At 38.2% G+C, this 22,667-nt stretch overlaps 6 protein-coding genes across 7 annotated transcripts in view; 3 read left to right on the forward strand and 3 right to left on the reverse strand.

Annotated features, from left to right (window-relative positions):
- Positions 1-12: 12 nt before the first annotated feature.
- Positions 13-3,913, forward strand: LOC104806308 (L-ascorbate oxidase homolog). Its single transcript, XM_010531141.2, has 8 exons — positions 13-260; positions 354-463; positions 1,430-1,700; positions 1,902-2,004; positions 2,102-2,447; positions 2,827-3,195; positions 3,284-3,362; positions 3,490-3,913. Exons 1-8 carry the CDS (start codon positions 126-128, stop codon positions 3,700-3,702), a joined length of 1,626 nt encoding a protein of 541 aa, XP_010529443.1. The 5' UTR covers positions 13-125; the 3' UTR covers positions 3,703-3,913.
- Positions 3,914-4,486: 573 nt separating this feature from the next.
- On the forward strand, positions 4,487-7,981 carry LOC104806309 (U3 small nucleolar RNA-associated protein 6 homolog). The gene is made up of 6 exons (XM_010531142.1): positions 4,487-4,954; positions 5,594-6,238; positions 6,489-6,941; positions 7,033-7,205; positions 7,312-7,495; positions 7,603-7,981. Exons 1-6 carry the CDS (start codon positions 4,562-4,564, stop codon positions 7,696-7,698), a joined length of 1,944 nt encoding a protein of 647 aa, XP_010529444.1. The 5' UTR covers positions 4,487-4,561; the 3' UTR covers positions 7,699-7,981.
- Positions 7,982-8,880: 899 nt separating this feature from the next.
- LOC104806310 (probable F-box protein At4g22030) lies at positions 8,881-10,341 on the forward strand. Its single transcript, XM_010531145.1, has one exon. The coding sequence runs from the start codon at positions 8,952-8,954 to the stop codon at positions 10,221-10,223; it is 1,272 nt and encodes a 423-aa protein (XP_010529447.1). The 5' UTR covers positions 8,881-8,951; the 3' UTR covers positions 10,224-10,341.
- A 1,848-nt stretch (positions 10,342-12,189) lies between these two features.
- On the reverse strand, positions 12,190-13,826 carry LOC104806311 (probable F-box protein At4g22030). The gene has a single exon (XM_010531146.1). The coding sequence runs from the start codon at positions 13,716-13,718 to the stop codon at positions 12,276-12,278; it is 1,443 nt and encodes a 480-aa protein (XP_010529448.1). The 5' UTR covers positions 13,719-13,826; the 3' UTR covers positions 12,190-12,275.
- A 1,575-nt stretch (positions 13,827-15,401) lies between these two features.
- Positions 15,402-20,806, reverse strand: LOC104806312 (aspartic proteinase A3). Its single transcript, XM_010531147.1, has 14 exons — positions 20,700-20,806; positions 19,054-19,410; positions 18,902-18,962; positions 18,643-18,737; positions 18,394-18,506; positions 18,088-18,256; positions 17,929-17,968; positions 17,746-17,810; positions 17,532-17,645; positions 17,350-17,414; positions 17,057-17,213; positions 16,756-16,875; positions 15,733-15,821; positions 15,402-15,639 (listed from the first exon to the last, which is right to left on the reverse strand). The coding sequence occupies exons 2-14, from the start codon at positions 19,402-19,404 to the stop codon at positions 15,555-15,557; spliced, it is 1,524 nt and encodes a 507-aa protein (XP_010529449.1). The 5' UTR covers positions 19,405-19,410; positions 20,700-20,806; the 3' UTR covers positions 15,402-15,554.
- A 1,459-nt stretch (positions 20,807-22,265) lies between these two features.
- The window catches only part of LOC104806313 (probable WRKY transcription factor 31), a 3,545-nt gene continuing 3,143 nt past the window's right edge, over positions 22,266-22,667 (reverse strand). Inside the window, exon 7 of one of the 2 annotated variants that reach the window (XM_019201694.1) lies at positions 22,266-22,657. In XM_019201694.1, coding sequence (XP_019057239.1) covers positions 22,496-22,657 — 162 coding nt within the window. In that variant the 3' untranslated portion in view covers positions 22,266-22,495. Of the gene's footprint in view, positions 22,663-22,667 lie in introns of both variants that reach the window. The other variant, XM_010531148.1, reaches the window with a different exon arrangement.

The following is a 22,667-nucleotide window of genomic DNA, read 5'->3' on the forward strand; positions in this document are numbered from 1 at the left end:
GAGCACCGGCATTACCCTATCTCCCAATCTCTCTGTATACGGATCTACACACAGTCTCTGAGATCCAAAGAAGATTAAAAACAAAACAAAGAGACTGAAGAGAGAGAGAGAGAGAGAGAGAGAGAATGAGAGATTCCTGCAAAGTTTCAGCCATTCTTCTTCTGGTTCTCGTCAATGGCGTATTCGGAGAAAACCCTTATAGATTCTTCACTTGGAAGGTGACTTATGGCGACATTTATCCTCTTGGTGTTAAACAGCAGGTACGTTCTTTCTCTTTTTCCTGTTCATTCTGTTTGGATGCCGAGAAAATCCGCTGAAGCTTTTTGTTTCTCGGCGGCGTGTGTTTGGTTCAGGGGATCTTGATAAATGGGCAGTTTCCTGGCCCTCACATCGACGCGGTGACGAACGACAACTTGATTATCAGTGTTTACAATTACTTGAACGAGCCTTTCCTCATTTCTTGGTCGGTATCTCCTCAATCTTTAATCTTTTTATTTTCTGGGGATAATGTGATGTTTGGATGCCGAGAAAACTGCATATTCCGAACAGCGAGGAACGAGAAAGTTTTGTAATGGGAAAGGAATCTCTTAACTTTTTTGGGCGCTTTTTATTTTATTTTTTAATGTTGTCTGAAGAAAAATGCCGGTTTCAGACACATGGGTTTTGAGTAGATCTTGCACTGCGGCATACATACATACATTTTTTTTTTTTGATACATACATACATACATACATACATACATACATACATACATACATACATACATACATACATACATACATACATACATACATACATACATACATACATACATACATCTTTCTTTTCTCTTTTGGATTTCCTTTGAAAGATGTAAACTTTATCTTGGTTGCAAATGGTCCTCCATTAAGCCCACAATGAGTGCTGCAAATAGAGGAAAAAAGAACATTAAAATATATATAAAAAAAAAAACAAGAACCATTAAGAAATTCCACTCATGAGCCAATGTATATATACATATATATATATATACACAACATTTGTAATAGTGTAAGATCTGATGACGTTGTAGGGAGGTTATGGGAACTGAATCTGGTTCCTGCATCGATTTGATTCCATTTAGTTTGGTTTTGGTCGGACCGGTCCCATATAATCTTCACTTACACAGGACACAAAGGGTCGAAAATAACTTTTTACTCCTGGTCTTTTTGAGATATATAAAATGTCGCCCTAAACTTTCGATATGTTCCAAAAGGTCCCTGATAATTAAATAGTCAGCTGTCATGCTGTTTCCTTTGGTTCTGAAGAATTTCTACCACAAACTTGGGAACAAATCGCACAGATTTTCAAAAAACTTATGCTTTGTGAATTTTCTGTTTTGTTTGATCTCAATCTAAATCCAAAAAAAGTTGGCATTTTGATTTGCTAAAATGTTTGTCGATGTTTGCAGGAACGGGCTGCAACAGAGGAAGAACTCATGGCAAGATGGGGTAATAGGGACGACATGTCCGATCCCACCCGGAAAGAACTTCACTTACATTATCCAAGTGAAGGACCAAATCGGTAGCTACTTCTACTTCCCTTCCCTCGCCTTCCACAAAGCCGCCGGCGCCTTTGGAGCCATCCGTGTGTGGAGCCGTCCCCAAATTCCCGTCCCTTTCTCTCCACCGGACGGAGACTTCTGGCTTCTCGCCGGAGATTGGTACAAAACTAACCACTACGTAAGTTCTTCTCTCCGTCCTAATCCTCGTTACTTGTACCGCAAGAAACCCCCTCCAAAAACTCGGGTGTCGGTTCTTGAAACACACATCAGTCTTTCAAAGATTCTGTGGATTGGCAAAGAACTGAACTTTGGTGTTCATAAACTCAAACAGAATTCTTAAATGCAAAACCCGAATCTTACTTTTTCGGGTTAATGATAGGTTCTGAGACGTCTGTTAGAGGCTGGCCGGAATCTGCCTTTCCCCGACGGAATTCTCATTAATGGCCGCGGCTGGGGCGGCAATACTTTCACCGTGCAACCTGGTAAGAGGAAACACAGACAATATCCTCTGATACGATCTTACGATCAAATCTCTGATTCGCTCCATCTCTTTCTGACGAAATTTTCACTTTCTTTCAGGGAAGACATACAGATTCAGAATATCGAACGTGGGACTGGCAACATCGATAAACTTTCGAATCCAAGGTCACACGATGAAGCTAGTCGAAGTAGAGGGTTCCCACACGGTTCAAAACGTCTACTCGTCTCTGGACATTCATCTGGGTCAGTCCTACTCTGTTCTCGTGACAACGAACCAGGCGCCGCAGGATTATTACATCGTCGTATCCTCGAGATTCACACGGAAGGTCCTCACCACGACCGCCGTTCTTCATTACAGTAACTCGGGAAGAGGAGTCTCTGGTCCTGTTCCGTCCGGACCCACCCTGGACATCGCTTCCTCTCTCTTCCAAGCTCGAACAATTAGGTAACAATTTTCGCTTCATTTTGGTGCTTCGAGTGGGGGTGGGTGTTAAAACCCGATAACAACAGGTTTCATGGGTATCCGGAAAACGGGTACTTGGCAGCAAACGAGGTTAACTATTGATAAATGAAACGAGGAACCCGAGCCGTTGGTTCGGGTTCAGTTTTTACTATGAATAATCAACTCACGTCAAGAAAAATTTACATGTTTTCATGGTTTTGGGTACTCACGTTGCCAATCGTCAGCCGTGAATATCGAAATGTGGATACTCGAGTCTCCTAAATCACAGATCGAAATACCCGAATCTACCCCGAGAATTCCGATAAACAACGGATCTTGAAACCTGAATCTCAACTATATTGCGTACCTATGCACGGAACAGGAGGAATCTGACAGCGAGTGGACCGAGGCCAAACCCGCAGGGTTCGTACCATTACGGTATGATCAAACCGGGACGAACCATCATCGTATCGAATTCAGCGCCTTACATCAACGGCAAGCAGAGGTACGCCGCCAACGGCGTGTCCTTCGTGGCTCCCGACACGCCCTTGAAGCTCGCGGATTACTTCAAGATCTCTGGAGTTTTCAACCTCGGAAGCATACCGACGAGTCCTTCTGGTGGGAACGGAGGGTCACTCCAGACATCCGTCATGGCCGCAAACTTCAGAGAGTTCATCGAGATCGTGTTCCAGAACTGGGAGAACACTGTCCAGTCTTGGCACATCGACGGTTACTCCTTCTTCGTCGTCGGGTAAGAAAGATCTCAGATTCGCGTTTTTTATTCCCGATTTTGTAAAATGTTATGAAATATTTTGTAATAAAATTCCGGGTTTTGGTAGGATGGAAGGAGGGCAATGGACTGCAGGAAGCCGAGCAAAGTACAATCTCCATGACGCAGTTGCTCGTTCCACCGTTCAGGTAAACCATTTTTTTAACAGTGATCTAATTTTATATGAAATTATGAAATTTTGGTATAAATGAAAAAGTTATATAATCTTGTGTATATATAACTATATCGTTTACTCTAAATTATCGAACGATATAGGTATACCCGAGAGCGTGGACAGCGATATACATAGCGCTGGACAACGTGGGGATGTGGAACATAAGGTCGGAGGAATGGGGAAGACAGTACTTGGGGCAACAGTTCTACCTTCGGGTTTGGACATCGTCCACTTCTTACAGGGACGAGTATCCGATCCCGAAGAACGCCCTTCTCTGCGGCCGAGCCAGAGGCCGACACACCAGGCCGATCTAAAACACGAGCCATATCTTATGTCATGTGACCGTTTGTTAGTTAGTTATTACCGTTATGTCGGCTAATGTTGTTGTGTATGTTAGTGTCACGAAAGGGTGGCAGATTTGTGTTTTGAGAGCTCCTCTTGAGCTTCTCTGAGTTTTTTTCTATGAAATGAAATTGTTCCATTGGATAATTTTTTTATAAATAGTATTAAATTGTTATAACACAATAGTTTATTGTAATATCATCTCCAAACTTTGTGAAATTCCGTTTTGGTTTGGTTATTTTTTTTATTAAGATTTATTTTACTGTGATTAGAGATTGTTTATCCGGTTAATAATAAAATCAATCTGAACTGAATAATATATATCTAAAAGTGAATCGAATCTGATATAAAAATCGATTAATTAAAATTGATAGAAGATCGAAAAAATTGAATAAAAAGTAAGGGGAAAAATATTTTTTTTAAAATAGTAATTTTTTTGGATTGAATTGAATCTAAAACGAATTCAATAAAAGAATGGTTATATATATATTTTTTAAAAACCCTAAATAATTGAATTGGAATATAAACAAATCGAGTCCAAACGGAATATGGAATAAGCCCGTTGCTAGTTAGTGTGGAACTCAAATTTTATAATAAATCTGCAAAATTAGCTCAATAAATTAATTATGCCAAATATTCTCATTCACCTCATTGGGCTTTCTCTTAAGGCCCAATTTTAAAGCCCACCATAGTTAGCCCATTTCATCGAAACATAAAAGCAAAACTGATTTTCAAAAAGAGCACAAAAAAAAAAAGGGAAAAACTCACTCTTCGTTACTATCCGTCTTGCCTTAAACCCTACCATCCGAGTCGCCGCCGAGTGGACTCGCCATGGCGGACGTCGTCCAATACCCCCCCGAGCGGATGGTCAATGAGCTCGAGGACCTCGAGAAACGCGGAATCTTCACACGCGTTGAGATCGCTGAGATCGTGAAGCAGCGCCGGAAGTTCGAGTACCGGCTGAAGAGGCCGAGCCCGCTCAAGGAGGATTTCATTGCGTATATCGACTACGAGACTCAGCTCGATCAGCTACGCCGCTTGCGAAAGAAGGCGGTGGCGCATGAGGCCAAGAAGAAGATGAAGAAGTCGGTGTCTGATTTCTCGGGCGTCGCGAGGATCGTGGAAATCTATAGGCTGGCGACTATGAAGTATAAGGGAGATATCAATTTGTGGTTTAGGTATCTCGAGTTCTGCAGGCAGAAGAAGAATGGGAGAATGAAGAAGGTAAATTTTGGGGATTTTCGTTTTATTTAACTAAATTTACATGGGAAAATCCCCTTTTTTCAGAAGATTTTCCAATGAATTCTTGTTTTTTTTTTATATTGTTGACACTTGACAATATGGGTCTGTCATGGTTTTTACAATATATCATTTGATTACTTGGTTTCTCATAAAGTATCAATTTTTCCTAAGAACATTTGATCTTTTTTCTTCATTCATTAGATTGCTAATAGGAATCGGTAACAGGGCATTGCTAAGGACGGTTTTTTATTACCAAGGAGCTAACGGATTCTATTACTAACAATAGTTAGTGAAACAGACACTGTAGAATTTCGACAGCTGAGCCGTGTTTTGTGTTCATGTCTTAAGGTTGTAGTCAGGTTACTTGAGTTGGTGAGTTCAGTTTAAACGAATTAAAGCCCTTCAGAAATTGGGTTAATTAGTTTTATGATTCGGCCGTTGGCCCTTGTCAATTAAAATTGCTAGAGAAAGATATATATGTCTTCAAATGTTTTAGATGAATTCGGAGTTACCTGATAGGATCATTGTGATTTGAGAAGTTCTTGTGCTTTTGTTGAATATGCCACTTTTCCTTTTCTTTCTTTTTTCTTTTAAAAAAAATATTTGTTGAAATATGTGTAGGTGTTGGCTCAAGTGATTAGATTTCATCCTAAAGTTCCTGGAGTATGGATATACGCTGCAGCATGGGAGTTTGATCAAAATTTGAATGTTGCAGCAGCTCGTGCTCTTATGCAGAATGGTCTGAGAGTGTGTCCACACTCAGAAGACTTGTGGGTGGAGTACCTTCGCATGGAGCTCACATACCTAAATAAGTTAAAAGCTCGTAAACTTGCCCTCGGTGAGGTTAAAGGAAATCTGTTAGGAGACAAGAAAAGCGCCGAGGACGGGAAAGAGACGGGTGAAATAAACGATGAATTTTTGCCTATAGTTGTGGAAGAAGGTTCCAACGTTGAAGATGATGATACTAGTGAGAAAGTGGATGTCTTTCAGGAAAAAGGGTCGGATGTTCTTCAGACCATATATAGTGGAGCAGTTGAAGCACTTCCTTCTAGTTTTAGCTTGAGACAACGCTTTTTAGAGATTTTGGATGGAACTGATTTGGCCCGTTCAGAAGAAATCCGAAATCCGATTCTAAGTGACATGAAAAGAGATTTCTGCAGGGAGCCTGGATACTGGGATTGGCTTGCAAGATATGAAATGAGTGATTCTATTAGCCGAGGGACGAGCAAAGGAATTGTGAATTCTCAACTGCAAAAGGCTATTCAGGTAAAACTCAACTTCGTTGATATGGCTAGTCGCACGCTTACCAAGATGGTTGAACAAATAGTATTGGTCTTGATTTTGCCTGTCATTGTTTTCTGTTTCAACCAAAATACCTCAGTTTGATAATCATGTGTATTGGCCATGGCGAATTTGTCTTGCCTTCTCGATTATCTTATTGTAGCGTGTCTAATTAAACTTACTAGTAGATATTGGCATATCATGATGGATGACAACCGTTTTTTCTCAAGTGCAGGTATATGAGGAAGGTATACGAACCGCTACTTCGAGCGCTATGTTTGATATGTTTATTAAGTTCTTGATGGAGATTATTGCACCATCAAACAGCGATGATAATCAAATTTCTCCATCGTCCAACCACACTTCGGATTGTGTTTCACATCTCATTAGTGTGTACCAAAAGGCTGATGCAACTGGTTGTTTGACTGAGGATCTTGCTTGCAAATATGTTTCTTTCTACTTGCAACTGGAAAGGACACAAGAGGCTCAGAAGCTATCTGAAAAACTTTGCTCCGGAAGATTTATGGGGTCAGCTAAGTTATGGCTTTCAAGGATCTCAATCAAAATGAGATCCCTTTCAAAGGATTCCACTTCTCCTAGTAACGAAGATTCACAGTCAATCTTTGATCTTCTCTCTAATGCTTTGAAAAAAGTGCCGATCTCCGAATCTGAGAGCTTGTGGCAAATGGTATATGACTAGCTAGTAGTGTTGTTCTCTTGGCAAAATTTCTCGTCCTTACACTTAAAATGCTCATCCTTTTTCACTTATTTTGTAACAGGCCCTTAAGTTCTTCGCTAATCAGAGAAATTATCTTGACAAGCTCATCGAGATGTCCGTTATTTTGGTAACGAAAGGCGGTGGAGGTGACCATGGGTTTTCTCCTGCTTCCATGGTTGTAAATTTTATTCTTCAAACTAGAGGGATTCAGAGTGCAAGAGAGGCATACAAGAGGTGTGTCATTTATCTCTTTCCCCCAGAATTCTCACCTGTCACCATATATTTCACTTTCCTTGTAGAAAGGTTGATCAAGTCCTTTATTTTTCGCTAAAACTTACAGGTTCCTCGCTCTTCCCCACCCCGGACTCGTTCTCTACAGAGTCTGCATCGAGATTGAATCGAACCTTGCATCTCTAGGTGATAAAGATTGTCTCAGAAATGCTCGGAAGTTGTATGATTCTGCTGTTGCAACGTACAGCCAAGATGCGAAACTATGGCAGGATTACTACTCAATGGAGACAAAGGTAAACCGCCTTTTAGAAATCGTATCCATGTGGGTATACCAAAAAACTCGGCTTTGAATCATTTTTTACGAGTTATCTTTGAATATGTTTTTCCATGATTACTGCAGCTGGGAACGTCAGAGACAGCAAATGCGGTGCATTGGCGTGCAAGAAAGACTCTCAAGGACTCGGCAGGATTCATCGTACCACCTGATCTGTTATGATCGATCGAAACTGGGTTTTGTCCGAAATTTTTTGTCCTGCAAAACAGAGTAGGTGTAATATCATCAGCGACTTAGAGTGGATTGTCCGAGGACGGTGATGTTGTTTTCTGACCCCAAGAAATGGAATTTGGTTCAAGAAATTGTCTTTTGAAAGGCTGGAAGTTGTTTCTAAGTTTTTGGAACCATTTTTTAGGCATTGTTGTTTCTGTTTTTGCCCAAACATGACCTGGTTTTTGAAGATGGATATGGTAAAATCCTGTAAATTGCAGTGATTTCTAGACTACGGTTTTGTACCCACTTGAAGAAGTTTCCGGTTAACCAAAGACTGCGTCCGGTTAACGGGTAACCAAAGAAATCACAATCGGTTATTAATGTGTTTCCGGTTATCCAAACAGCGCTGATGATCGTTAATGAATAACAATCAGTTTAATATTAGGTGTAGATTTTAATGTGTTTTAATTTGTTTGTGGATTCACCAAAATTCTAGACAATAACTAATAAAGGAAGCTAATAGGTTTTTTTTTTGTATAGTAATTGTAAAATTTTAATAATTTTATGTTTAGATTATAATAAATTTTGAATATGTCGTATGGTTTTGATGGATTTTTCTTAGATGATGCATGCCCAATAAAGATAAATTTGTTAAAAATTATTTAAATTTATAACTCAAAAACAATAGATTTTTAGAAATGAAATAAAATCTCAACCCACTTCTTCAAGTGGGTACATGTTATCTCCCAAACAAATAAAGTAATTTGACTACAATACTTACAAAATGTCTTGTTTTGACGTTGTCTGCAAGTATTTCTAATTGTCTTATACGGTGAAAATGTCATATAATAAGCTCGGTCGTTGTAATAGTTTTAGCTGAAAATGAAATAAATTTTTTGCATGATATTGTCCTCATATGGACCGATCTTACATTATTTAGAATCGGAGAGAGAGAGAGAGAGAGAGAGAGAGAGAGAGAGAGAGAGAGAGAGTAATGAATCGCAAACAATGACTTGAAGAGGTCAGAGATATGGACCGAGTCACACCCATCGTCCGTTCAAGGCAGTCGCCAAAACTATTTCTGACCATCCTATCCATTTTTCATTTTGAATAGCTCTCCATACATACATACATATATATATATATATGTGTGTATATATGTAGAACTCAACCTTGTCACAATATCTATTCCAAAAAATACAAAAACCAAAACAGAGTTTGATTATAAAATATTCTCAGATCTGTTCTGTTCGATTCAAACTATGGCTTCTACTCTGGTTTTGTGTTGTCCGTGTTCTTGTTCAGTAAGAACAAGAACACGAGCTGCAATCTCTGTCCCTCGGTTACCACAGAGAATCATGACCTCCAAGCCTCGGAATCTGACAAAGGAATTCACACTTATGGGGTCCGAAGGGATTACAAAATCCATTCCATTGGTTGAAACCCGACCAGACAACAATGGCGATGGCGGGAAACCGGGGAGAGCCTCTGATTCTGTCCAAAGGTCGCGCCTTTACGCGGTGCTGGAGGAAGTTATAGACAGGATAGAGATGCACAGAAACATCGGAGAGCAACGCAACAACTGGAACTCCCTCATGCTCGGTTCCATCAACACCATCACTCTGACAGGCGCTTTAATGGCGGGAATGGCGTCCGGCGGAGGAGGAGATTCTGTCATGGCCATGAAAATGGCTTCGACGGTTTTGTTGGCCTCGGCTACGAGTATGGTCGCCATGATGAACAAGATTCAGCCATCTCAGCTGGTGGAAGAACAGCGTAACGCCACGAGGCTTTTCACTCAGCTCAGATTCAGAATCGAGAGCGTTCTGATGAGAGAAGAGACAGAAGTTGGAGAAGATGAAGTGAAGGAAGCGATGGAGAGAGTGCTGTGTATAGACAGAGCTTACCCTCTTCCCCTCCTCGGAGCAATGCTCGAGAAATTCCCGAAAGAGTTCAAACCCTCCATCTGGTGGCCTCAAAACAATCGAAAAAAGGCCCAAACCCGCTCTGTAAATCGATCAAAGATAGAAAATGGATGGAGTAAAGAGCTGGAGATGGAGATGGAAGAGGTGATGGAGGTGGTGAAGAGGAGAGATTCGGAGGAATACAAGAACCTTGGTGACAAAGCGTTGAGGCTAAACCGGGTCTTGGCCATGTCCGGACCGGTTTTGACCGGAGTTTCCGCCATAGCCTCAGCTTTTATCGGTCACGGTTCGTGTTGGGCAGGAGTTGCAGCCACGACGTTAGCTGCGTTAGGATCGGCGGTGAACGCGTTAGAGCATGGTGGCCAAGTGGGGATGGTGTTTGAGATGTACAGAAACAGTGCCGGATTCTTTTCTGAGCTGGAAGATTCGATCAGATCCACCATCGGAGAATCTGAAACGGGGAAGAGAGAGAACGGCGAAGTGTTCGAGACGAAGATCGCGTTGAAGCTCGGGAGGAGCTTGTCTGAGCTGAGAGATCTCGCGAGAAAATCGGGTTCCTCTCGTGTTGAAGGATCCGCCATTGATGAGTTCGCGAGCAAGCTTTTCTAGTTACGATACAGTTGCCACGGTAGGACATTGATTCATTCATTCTTTGATTTGTTTGTACCATCAAATTTATAACATTGGTTGTATTATATGAATAATCAAATTTCTAATTCGATCAGATGTTAACAGTTTTGTCGAAGATTCAAAATAACTCTGGTTCGCTTTCCACGCAAGAAATCGATATTATATCCTTTTCTTTTATGCTTGCACACGCATATATTTTAACATTTATAGTAATATTTGTTACCATTGAACAAAATATTTATTGACCTTTATTTACTAATTTTTAGGAAATCGATCTTTTTTATTTCAGTATTAGTTTTATTATATTCTTTTGAAAAAAACCTTTTTTTTTCAAACTTTTTGCTTCATAATAAAATCATGGAATCATTATTTTATGCACTAATTTTTAGTAAATCAATTTTTACTTTTGAATAATATTAATTTTATTGTTTCATTCTGACAAACCCTTTTTTTTCGAACTTATAGTTTCATATTGAAGCTGTAGAACCTTTATATACGTTATAATAATTTACTTTATTAAAAAATTGTAGCGATAATAACAGGGGCTATCTTATTTAATAAACATAGATTCTCTAATCAAAATGTCTTTTTCTTAATATTCTAAACTATTACTTTTTTGGAAAAAAATAAATAAACTGTCACTTACATTTGAAAAATTGATATAAATTAATTATAAAAATGAAAAATTTCACTGTTACAAATAAAAGTTAAACATTTTAAACACATTATAAAATTCTTTTTTTTAGCAAACAATAAAATTTATCATTTGATCACGTAAATGTAATTAACAAAAATTTATATTTTATGAGAGTTACTTTCTTTTCAAATAAATTTTGAATACTTCCAAATACATCTGAATTATTTATTATATTTGTTTTGTTTTAAATTTTACCATCTAATTTGTTTTTTAATATTTTCAATAAAAACACAAAACTTATTTTCCTTTTTATTTTATACAGTATCTGAGAAGAAAATAAATAAATAACAATAATAACTTAAATAATTAAACCACTGAATTTATGGTTTTATTTGAATTAAATATAAAACTTATAATAAAAAACTTTTAATTGAACTTATACAGGATAGACTTGTTATTTATTTATAGATGATTATGTTAATATATTGACACTTAATATCTTTTCACTCATTGTATATGAAACTATTAATTATTTATTCCATAATTAATTTGTTTAATTAAAGAAATTTGTGATTTTTCACTAGAAAAAGATAAATTAATGATTTTATGCGATGAGTGTATTATAAGTGTATAGTTTAAGATTTTTTTTGTGCAAATATAACAGTTTAAGATTTTTTTATGATATATTAAGGTGTAGAGTTTTTTTTAAGTATATATTATGTTACGATTTTTTATGATGATTTTAAAGTATAGATTTTTATTTTTTAAAAAAAGGTATACTAGTTTAGGATTTTTAACTAGATGACAAATAGATTGTACTTAAATAAGTATGAATTATTTTGTAACAATCATACTTATTTTTAAAAAATAACTCGTCTTAAGATGGTAATACACAGTATTTGTATTTGTTAGGGGTGGACGTTTCGGAAAACGGTTCGGGTTCGGAACAGAATAAATCGATTCGTTTCTTTCGATTTTACAAAAATAGGTACCAATCGGGTTTTTTTATTGTATTCGGTTCGGTTCGGTATTGGTTCGGTTCCGGGTTTTATTAAAAAAATGATAGATTTTTAAAGTTCGGTTCGGTTCGATTCCGGAAAAATTCGGTTCTCTAAAAATGGTACCGTTCGGAAAATAACAGCGGTTTCGGGTCGGGAAAAATACGGTTTTAATGGTTCGGTTCGGTCCGGTTCCGGAGAACCGAACCGAAACGCCCAGTCCTAGTATTTGTTAAATAATCTTATATTAAATGGGCCGAATGAATACGATTGGCCCATTACAAAAGTATTGGTGCGAAGCTGCTGTCACCACGAATATGATCTATCAAAGAATGAATGAATCATGTACAGATTTAACGTTGTTGTCTCTCTCTCTCCTGTTATACGTTGTTGTCACTAGAAAAGCTTGCTCGCGAACTCATCAATGGCGGATCCTTCAACACGAGAGGAACCCGATTTTCTCGCGAGATCTCTCAGCTCAGACAAGCTCCTCCCGAGCTTCAACGCGATCTTCGTCTCGAACACTTCGCCGTTCTCTCTCTTCCCCGTTTCAGATTCTCCGATGGTGGATCTGATCGAATCTTCCAGCTCAGAAAAGAATCCGGCACTGTTTCTGTACATCTCAAACACCATCCCCACTTGGCCACCATGCTCTAACGCGTTCACCGCCGATCCTAACGCAGCTAACGTCGTGGCTGCAACTCCTGCCCAACACGAACCGTGACCGATAAAAGCTGAGGCTATGGCGGAAACTCCGGTCAAAACCGGTCCGGACATGGCCAAGACCCGGTTTAGCCTCAACGCTTTGTCACCAAGGTTCTTGTATTCCTCCGAATCTCTCCTCTTCACCACCTCCATCACCTCTTCCATCTCCATCTCCAGCTCTTTACTCCATCCATTTTCTATCTTTGATCGATTTACAGAGCGGGTTTGGGCCTTTTTTCGATTGTTTTGAGGCCACCAGATGGAGGGTTTGAACTCTTTCGGGAATTTCTCGAGCATTGCTCCGAGGAGGGGAAGAGGGTAAGCTCTGTCTATACACAGCACTCTCTCCATCGCTTCCTTCACTTCATCTTCTCCAACTTCTGTCTCTTCTCTCATCAGAACGCTCTCGATTCTGAATCTGAGCTGAGTGAAAAGCCTCGTGGCGTTACGCTGTTCTTCCACCAGCTGAGATGGCTGAATCTTGTTCATCATGGCGACCATACTCGTAGCCGAGGCCAACAAAACCGTCGAAGCCATTTTCATGGCCATGACAGAATCTCCTCCTCCGCCGGACGCCATTCCCGCCATTAAAGCGCCTGTCAGAGTGATGGTGTTGATGGAACCGAGCATGAGGGAGTTCCAGTTGTTGCGTTGCTCTCCGATGTTTCTGTGCATCTCTATCCTGTCTATAACTTCCTCCAGCACCGCGTAAAGGCGCGACCTTTGGACAGAATCAGAGGCTCTCCCCGGTTTCTGGACCAACGGAAGAACAGCCGTGAGCTCGTCCAACTCGAATCTCGATTCCTTGACCAGATTCTGATTCATGGTCGGTATTTTCGGAACCGAGACGCTAAGTTTAGACAATATAGGAACGGAGAAAGCAGCTCTCATCCTCGTGGAAGGACAAGAAGACGAAAGCAACAATCTTGAAGCTTGCAATGAAGCCATAATATCAGAAACAGCACTTGAATAATTTTTAATAATTTTTTTTTTGGTGGGTTGATTAGATTTTCTGTGTTTTCCTTTGGCAGTTTTATGGTTAGTACGTGTTGGTTGGCAGCAGGTGAGATACATATACACACATATAACACATATATATATATATAGAGAGAGAGAGAGAGATAGGAAAACCATTTGACCAAATAGAACATGTTTGACCAAGCTGGAGAGGTTGACCAGTTGGCTGTTTCAATGCCACTTATGATGAATGTTGTTTGAGTTTTTGAGGAATTCCTATGCGGTGGTCGGTCTTATGTTTGGAATTGGAATCAGTAAATAAAACCCAACTCCCAACATTTTTGGATCACTTCCTCTCTCTTTGGAACAATGTTCATACTTGTGTTTATGTTTTAGTTCAGCAAAGAAAATCTATTTACATTGGTGGTAAATATAGATTTAAAAGTAAATAGATTAAATGGGTTTTTTTTTACGGGGAAGGAAATAGATTAAAAAGTAATCAATTAGACTTTGGAATTCATATGAAAATCTGGTTACACATTACATAGATGAATGAGTGTTCCCAACGTATAAAACATTTCTTGTGTATTATATTAACATTGTTCATTATGTAATGTTTTTTTATGCGATAATCTTATCTAATTATAAACAATACAAAATTAAAGATACTTCGTTTTTTTATTTTATTTTGCTCTGTTAAAAATACACATGCGAATGCGATAGAATTGATATAAATATTAAAAAAAAAACTAAAATATAAAAATAACTTGTGAGGTTTAGAGATGCATGATGCGTGGACGGATTACGTAAATATCTATCGAAATATTAAAATTCCTTACTAAATTTCTTAATCGTGTAAAAAAAATATACCAACATACATGTAAAATGTAATGGGCGAACAATAACACAATCGTCCGTCCATGTAATTAATTGATCAAGCATTCATCGGTCGGTCCATTTATGTATGAACAATGTAATGGGCAAAAAAGGGCTACACGTTTATTTCATTTCGTTTGTGAAATCGTGAGCCGTGACATATAAATGTTACTAGAATTGCATAAATTCAAGAAATGTACGTAACTCAATTTCATAATGGACGAAAGATTAAAGAGATGTCAACATCTTATTTCAGACTGTCCAAATATGTAAATAAAATCTCGGATTCATGAAATCAAGTGTGAATTCTATTTTACGTGTATACATCTTGTGATCGTTTAGTACTCGGTTTTCAAAAACCACTATATTAACCGAACCGGTTTAGCGAGGTTTGGTATTGGGGACGATCCGGTTCGGTCTTGTCCTAGAATTGTGGACTTGTGGTGCGATTCGGTTTGGTTTAGTATCTGATCTTCTTTTTTTTTTTTTCAGGCAATGAAAACTGAAAAGACGATTTCATCTCACAATTGTTATGGCTAGGAATAGATATAGATCGGATATCTAAAATTTTTGGCTTATCTGAAATCGAATTTAAGTATCTCTATATTTGATATCGAATCTATTTTGATTGGATATCCAAATTAATTTTTAAATATTCGTGTTACCAACCCGATTTCACATATGAAATAGCGAATTTTTACAAAATAGGTATCGTATATGAATTGGTTTGGGTCAGATATCCGAAAATTTCTAATTAACCAAATTCAAATTCAACATTTAAATAGATTTATATGTAATATATTTTTGGTAAAAGTATCATTTACAATTTACTCAAATATCTGCGGGTAATACCCGATCCCGAACTCAATTATCGAAATCTAGATTGTCTTTGTGTAATTTTTGGGATCAAATAGGGAATCCGAAATTCGAATGGAGGATAAAATTCGAAATCCAAAATTCAAATGCCCGAAATTCGCTCGTAAATTCCAAGGGAATCTTCTGAATCATTTTTTTTATTGAATCTTTGCTGTAAAGACGGAATTTGCAGGAGATTCATGGACAAGAGTTTATACAAATGCCGACACAAAAGCAAATGATGAAACAGTGATATATATATATATGTTGCGTCTGGTCTTTTTAAGCTGCTTTGGCAAACCCAACTCTGGCTTTCCCGTAATCGAACACCGTATGATACGGTCCCATGAATATATCACCCAGTATCCTGCAATCATACAATATACAATACAATATAATATACGGATACGTACTAATGATACAATGTGACATATAATATATTTGGATTCATATTATTTACCAGAGAGGTCCATGTGGTGGAGGGATATCCATGGCGGTGAATCCACTGGTACACTGCGCCTCCGCTCCTTCCCCTACCTTGAATATGTACTGATCCAACACACAAATATATATATATATATATATATATATATGTTGCTCTTAACATTGGATTCCACGTTTTCATTTTTATAGATTAATTTTAATTAATTTATACAAAATTAATAAAAATCAATACTAACTTTATCGCGTGTACCCTGTAAAACTCAACAAATATTTTTTTTATATTTTTAACATGTTATTGGTGGTGTTTTTTATCCAATATGTGTAAGGAAATAATCAAATATTTATTGTGTCGACAATACCATTATAAATTTGAAATAAAATATTTTACAATGGATTCTTAATAGTTTACATTGTTTTGAGTTAGTCCATTAGTCACATAGTTATTCTATTTTCATTGAAGTTATTGTGTTTAGACTCCTAAACGATTTTAAATGTTATCTAGTTAAATGACATACCATCTTAATGGCAAACTTTACGTGAAAACCAAAGTATATTATATTATATTTTTGTGTAACTATAATTTATTAATTGATTGAAATTTTTTGGATGGAAATGGACTGACATTAACTTTGGGTTGTAGGAGAAGCCAAGCTTCACGTTGATTACACCCATGTGGGCCCGACAGCTCAGCAAACTCTTCACCCCCGTATTATCAATGATTTTCACTTTCACCCCTATACTTTAAACTAGGTATATTTTACAGAAAATATAGAATTTTTCGGAATAATAATGATTGTTTAGTAGGAAAATGCAAAAAAAATTATAGATAACTATGACATTGATATTAATTAAAGTTCTATATTTTTTTTGGCATTTTTCCTTATTTACTATTATTGTAAGTTGATCGATAAATTATTTTTTTTGCTACAAATAGAAAAATAATTGCTTTTGATGTGCCACACGCAAGCGAATATAGATATCAGTACCCGATAAAGGATTCCCGGCTCGAGGAAAAAAAACATGGATGAGAGCAAGGTACATGTTGCGGGGAGAGATCGAAGGCTTTTCCGCCGATCGTGAATGAGACGGTAGGCATCGTCGGGATCTTCCCGCAGTCCACCGCCGACGGTAGGTTTGCGGTCGGAATCCGGCTGCAAAGCTAAAAAAGACGACGGACAAGAAAGACCCGGAAAATGTTTTGAGTTGAATTGCTACCGAAAGACGTCGATTTAGTTTCGGGTAGTGTGGGCAATTTGGTTAATAACCGAATAACCAAACCGTACCAAACCGAAATATCCATGCTGGTTTCGGGTGATGTGCTACTCGGTTTGGAGAGTCACCTGATCAGCGTAGTTGAGAATACGTTCTGCGGTGTGGTTCTGTTTCAACTGGTGTCGGATCCAGACAACCGCCATCTCACATGCCGTGCACATCGCTCCTTTCTTACCGCCGGATTTTCTGTCCTTGTTCTTGTCCACGACCATCTCAATGTCCGGACTTCACCATAACATGAAAATGGTTCAAGTTCACATCGGTTTTTACGCTATCCCGGTTATCGTACGAGATATCGAACTGTTCGAAACTACGCAACCTCGACCGCCACTTTCGAGAAAACGAAATGCGGGTTACTGACCTTACACTGCGTGTGCCATCAAAAAGGCAGAGATCCATCTCGAAGCAAACCTTCGACGGGTGTACCTGCAAAATCAACAAATCGAGGCGACATCTAATTCACGTGTAATATTCCGATGAACCGTTATGTTCATCCCTTTCGTCGGAGCGGCACTGTAAACCAAAGGAAGTGGATTCATTCACCTCGGCCTGAAGCAATTTCAGGATGGTTTTCCCGTACTGATCCACGACCGTCTTACACTCGTGGCTGACGACTCCCTCCGCTCCGATAGCTTGATTGATCATCGCGATGATCGTCTATTCCGAAATTTCGTCGTCAAATCGGGTTTTTTCTCAGAGGCAAAACAGATCAAAACACCATTCAAGAACTCCGAAAAAAGGGAAAATCTTTCTTTACCGTCGGACCCGTCAACAGAGAAGTTCCTGAGTCAGCAATGGCGGAGCAACCTTTGCCACAGTATCCTGAATGACAAAAAAAAAGTTTCGATCTTTTTCCTTTTCTCTTCATGAAAATGCGAAATCTCAGACATGAAATCTCCAGCAATGAAACCAAAGCAAAACCATAAGAGCTTTTACAAACCAGTCGGTTTGCCATCGATGAGGACATCACCCATGTCGAACTGTCACACAAAGAAACATGTTTTCGGATTTTATCAGAATGTCGACGGAAATTAAACGTCAAGGCCGAGGGTCGAAAATGGAAGATGCGGAAACGAAAGAGCTAAAGCCTAAAACCGACCTGCCAGTAACCTCTCTGAGTGACGGGAACGTAAGTGTGCTGCCCTGTGAAATGCTTCGGATCGACGCCTCCAAAGACAATCTCACCGCCTTCTTTGTCAATTGTGTTTCGGTTCAACCAGAACGAGAAAACCGGCTCCTTAACCAGACCTTGGTTTACCATGTTATACCTAATGCAACATTCAAATCCTCGGGTCAAGACAGCTTTTGTAACAACAACAGCGCCTTAATCTCAAGTTTATTTGCAGCCAAGATTCAGCTATTTTAACCGAGCAAAAATAGCAGCAAGAAATATAAAGTTGCATACCAAACTGGAGTTGCATTCCCGACGGAAATCTCTTGGAATCCTAACCCGAGGATACCGTCAAACTTTGCCATCATGAACGTGATGCCGGGCTCGCTTGTTGCCTCTATGAACTCCTACCCGTGATTAAGACGTGCAAGTAAGACACGGTTGAAATGCACAAAAAAAAACGCGTGTATGGTTGTAAGAAACCATGGAATTCGAGAATCATTGGCGTACGAATGGATGGATGAATCGGGTTTAGGGCTTTACCTCGTTCTTGACAACCAAGTTACCGACTGTAATGTCATCATTGCTAAAGAAACCGGAGATAGCGCCAGTCCCATACCGAATTGAAGCAGGTTTTCCTGCGAATTTTCACGGTCCAACATCAGATTTAAAATCATATATCGAAGAATCAATCAAGAACACTGAAGTTCAAGAATCATATTTGTGAAGGAGACGTTCAATCAGTATATAAAAAAAAGTTTCATATCGATATTCCACGACGAGACGAGCAGAGAGAACTAACCGTTCTTTTGGTATGTCTCCGACTCGCTGGACTTGTACTTCGAGTGGAAGAAACACGCAATCTAGACAACATTAAACAGTCAAAAGTTGATTCTCTTTTCGATTATCTCGGTTTTATGATAAAATAGCATAGTATGTTTCGTATAAACTTACCGAGAAGTAGCATTTAGAAGAGGGTACCCATAGATTAGAGCTTCCAGTATCAAAGATCACTGTAAACTTCTGAGGCGGGGTACCAATGGCAATCTCACCATAGTATTGAGCATCCAAGTAGTTTTTCAGCGCGATAATTCCGGAATCTCCATTGCTTGGGCGATAACCTTCAAGAGGAGGTGCCCTGTTCTTCGAACCAAGCCGGGCGGCCAGCCCGTTATTCCAGTCCTGTCTGATCTTCCTCAATCCGATTCTCAAGATTCCATCGTCGCTTTCCTCGCACGAGGCCAAGGATATAAAAACCGACGATACCAACAGAGGAAGCAGCAGAAATCGAAGAGGGGTTCCCATCTCAACCTGTCATTGATCATTCACCATTTTTTACAAATCGAAAGCCGGGATAAAGATGTTAGGATACGAATCAGCCCGCGAGCTGAGCCACAATGCTAATCAAGATTCGTCAAGAAGATGATTTAGTAGATCATAAACCAGGTAACAGGAAGCCGAGGCCGATCGATCCTGAGAGGTATTTATACCAAAATATCGAAGTCCAGCACTTTAAAACTTGAGTACGAACTCAAGAAACAATCGTTTCAGTACGAACAAAGATTGGTTTAGATAACAAGATACAAGAAAAAGCAGGCAAGGAGACATGTTTTGTGTTCTGTCTCTTTGGCTTTAAGTTTATGGAATTGCAAAAAAAGATCTCAAAGCTAATCCTTAAACATAACACAGGACGATTCAGAACCAAACATGAAATAATCATTTTGGGAGAGAGAAACGGAAGCAGAAAAGTCGGATCACTTCGATCTTCCAGTTCATCACTTTCGACCAAATCGACAAAAGACGGGACTGATTCTCTGTCTGATATCATCGTCTTCTTCGAATCAAAAGAAATGAAAAAATGACTGACGAAGAAAAAAAAATACATGCTCTGTTATAATTTTCTAGACAAGAAACTACACTGTCGCTGAAACTTCAAGCCGAGAAAAGAGGGTAAAAGGGGGAAAAAATGTCATAAATCAGACGAAAGCATGGAACTCCGATGATCCAAACCCAGTTTCCAACTTCAGGGCAGAGATTTCGAACAGTCAAATTCGATGACTTTTTTAAGAAAAGCTAAACTATGAGTTTTCCTTAAAAAATGTCTGAATTTTCCGGGAAAAAAATAAAAAGGTCAAATCATAAACGAGCCCCACACAGATAATTACAATGGGGGTCAAATTCTTTCCTTTCACCGTTGTCCCCATTCGTTCATTCATATGATCAAAGCCCAGATTGTCCTAAAACCTCGTATCTCCGAAAACAACACCAAACCCTAGAAGGAATCTACAATTCGAGAAGCCAAATATTCTTATTCCCCATAAGAAACTACGAATAAAGTTACAATTTTTTTATATGCATTTTCAAGCAGATATGATCTCAAATTCGAAAGCCCAGAAATGCCATCCATTTATGGGAAATGCTCCGAACAAATTCCAGAAAGCATCGCAAGGAACAAACAAAACTGGGGAAATCTTTGCTTCCATGGAGAAAAAAACTAATATCAGAGGAAATGGCATTTACCCCCCAATTTTTTTTATTTAAAAAAAGCTAAATTTTCTCTCTTTATTTCCACCAAAAATAAATATATAAAAGGAACTCACCGAAACGAATGAGGGTGAAGATTTACAAGGGGGAGAAACCCAGTTGACGAGACACGATGAAGACGAAGACGAAGGGATTAGGGATTTATTTATACACGCAGAAGGTGATTAAGCAATGGCGTTAATCTTGCTCTATTTTGCTTGTTTAGTCGTGTTGATTAATTAATTAATTAATTAACTCAAATAAGAATCAAAATTAAATAAATGATTACTTGAACGTTGCAAAATGAGAGAGATTCACTTCTTTGATGTGTGCCGCATAAGCAACGCGTCACGTTTGATAACACCGTCCCTGGGCCCCACAACTTCCAAACTTTTCGGTATTATCCCCTTTGTCCTATTTCTATATCGTATTTACATTTTGACCCCCATATTTTTAATTTAAGGATATTTTACTCCCCCACTTTGGCCTTTTGATCCCATTTTAATAACCTCTTTACTTATTTTTTAAAACTGTCGTACAGTAGGAAAATCACTAGTGGTAGATTCATATATATATATATATATATATATATATGTGTTGCTCTTAACATTGGATTCCACGTTTTCATTTTTATAGATTAATTTTAATTAATTTATACAAAATTAATAAAAATCAATACTAACTTTATCGCGTGTACCCTGTAAAACTCAACAAATATTTTTTTTATATTTTTAACATGTTATTGGTGGTGTTTTTTATCCAATATGTGTAAGGAAATAATCAAATATTTATTGTGTCGACAATACCATTATAAATTTGAAATAAAATATTTTACAATGGATTCTTAATAGTTTACATTGTTTTGAGTTAGTCCATTAGTCACATAGTTATTCTATTTTCATTGAAGTTATTGTGTTTAGACTCCTAAACGATTTTAAATGTTATCTAGTTAAATGACATACCATCTTAATGGCAAACTTTACGTGAAAACCAAAGTATATTATATTATATTTTTGTGTAACTATAATTTATTAATTGATTGAAATTTTTTGGATGGAAATGGACTGACATTAACTTTGGGTTGTAGGAGAAGCCAAGCTTCACGTTGATTACACCCATGTGGGCCCGACAGCTCAGCAAACTCTTCACCCCCGTATTATCAATGATTTTCACTTTCACCCCTATACTTTAAACTAGGTATATTTTACAGAAAATATAGAATTTTTCGGAATAATAATGATTGTTTAGTAGGAAAATGCAAAAAAAATTATAGATAACTATGACATTGATATTAATTAAAGTTCTATATTTTTTTTGGCATTTTTCCTTATTTACTATTATTGTAAGTTGATCGATAAATTATTTTTTTTGCTACAAATAGAAAAATAATTGCTTTTGATGTGCCACACGCAAGCGAACCCTTCACGTTTATGAACCTATACGTACAGAGATAAGCAAAGCCGTTTCAGAAACTCTTCACTTTTTGAACTCTACCCCGTTATTATACATGATTTATACTTTGACCCGTAATAATTTGAGAATTTACAATAAAAAATCGGTGATTGTACATAAAAAATCGGTGACCCATAGTAATTTTAATGACAATTTAAAAGTTTTTATAAATTTGCAGCAAAAAAAAAAAATCAGAGATAAGCTATGATCATTCGTCTTCTGCAATGTATGACGCGACAACAACAAAAAAAAAAAGAGAAAAAAAAATATGTTCATAACACCATTGTTCTTCGGATACCAAAAGCATACCCAAAAGCGTAATTACATTAAGAAAGCTTGAAAAAAGATTCGAAAGAATAAATCGACGGACCAACCAAGAAAATTATTTGACGAGAAAAGACAGAGGACAAGAAAACTCTCATTATCTCGTGTCACCATTGCTCGTCGTGGCGACATTATTGCTGTTATTATTATTGCTGTTGCCGCCGCCGCTATTCGGTTGATGACCCGACCCGTTTATGATCGACGTGATAGCCGCCGCCAGAGCCGCCGCAAAGTTGGGATCTGCGGCGATAGCTGCCGTGGCTGGCGCC

The sequence above is a fragment of the Tarenaya hassleriana genome, unplaced genomic scaffold (assembly GCF_000463585.1).
Source record: "Tarenaya hassleriana unplaced genomic scaffold, ASM46358v1 Cleome12, whole genome shotgun sequence".
Taxonomy (NCBI): Eukaryota; Viridiplantae; Streptophyta; class Magnoliopsida; order Brassicales; family Cleomaceae; genus Tarenaya; species Tarenaya hassleriana.

What these genes read in the sequence shown, in the direction of transcription:
- LOC104806308 (XM_010531141.2), top strand. Translation starts at nt 126, where the DNA reads ATGAGAGATTCCTGCAAAGTTTCAGCCATTCTTCTTCTGGTTCTCGTC. An exon ending in CTCTTGGTGTTAAACAGCAG is followed by an intron (nt 261 to 353) that starts GTACGTTCTTTC and finishes TGTTTGGTTCAG; the next exon opens with GGGATCTTGATAAATGGGCA. An exon ending in TACTTTCACCGTGCAACCTG is followed by an intron (nt 2,005 to 2,101) that starts GTAAGAGGAAAC and finishes ACTTTCTTTCAG; the next exon opens with GGAAGACATACAGATTCAGA.
- LOC104806309 (XM_010531142.1), top strand. Translation starts at nt 4,562, where the DNA reads ATGGCGGACGTCGTCCAATACCCCCCCGAGCGGATGGTCAATGAGCTC. An exon ending in AACTGCAAAAGGCTATTCAG is followed by an intron (nt 6,239 to 6,488) that starts GTAAAACTCAAC and finishes TCTCAAGTGCAG; the next exon opens with GTATATGAGGAAGGTATACG. An exon ending in CTGAGAGCTTGTGGCAAATG is followed by an intron (nt 6,942 to 7,032) that starts GTATATGACTAG and finishes ATTTTGTAACAG; the next exon opens with GCCCTTAAGTTCTTCGCTAA.
- LOC104806310 (XM_010531145.1), top strand. Translation starts at nt 8,952, where the DNA reads ATGGCTTCTACTCTGGTTTTGTGTTGTCCGTGTTCTTGTTCAGTAAGA.
- LOC104806311 (XM_010531146.1), bottom strand. Translation starts at nt 13,718, where the DNA reads ATGGTTTTCCTATCTCTCTCTCTCTCTCTATATATATATATATGTGTT.
- LOC104806312 (XM_010531147.1), bottom strand. Translation starts at nt 19,404, where the DNA reads ATGGGAACCCCTCTTCGATTTCTGCTGCTTCCTCTGTTGGTATCGTCG. An exon ending in CTTCTAAATGCTACTTCTCG is followed by an intron (nt 18,963 to 19,053) that starts GTAAGTTTATAC and finishes AATGTTGTCTAG; the next exon opens with ATTGCGTGTTTCTTCCACTC. An exon ending in TTCTCAACTACGCTGATCAG is followed by an intron (nt 16,876 to 17,056) that starts GTGACTCTCCAA and finishes CGTCTTTTTTAG; the next exon opens with CTTTGCAGCCGGATTCCGAC.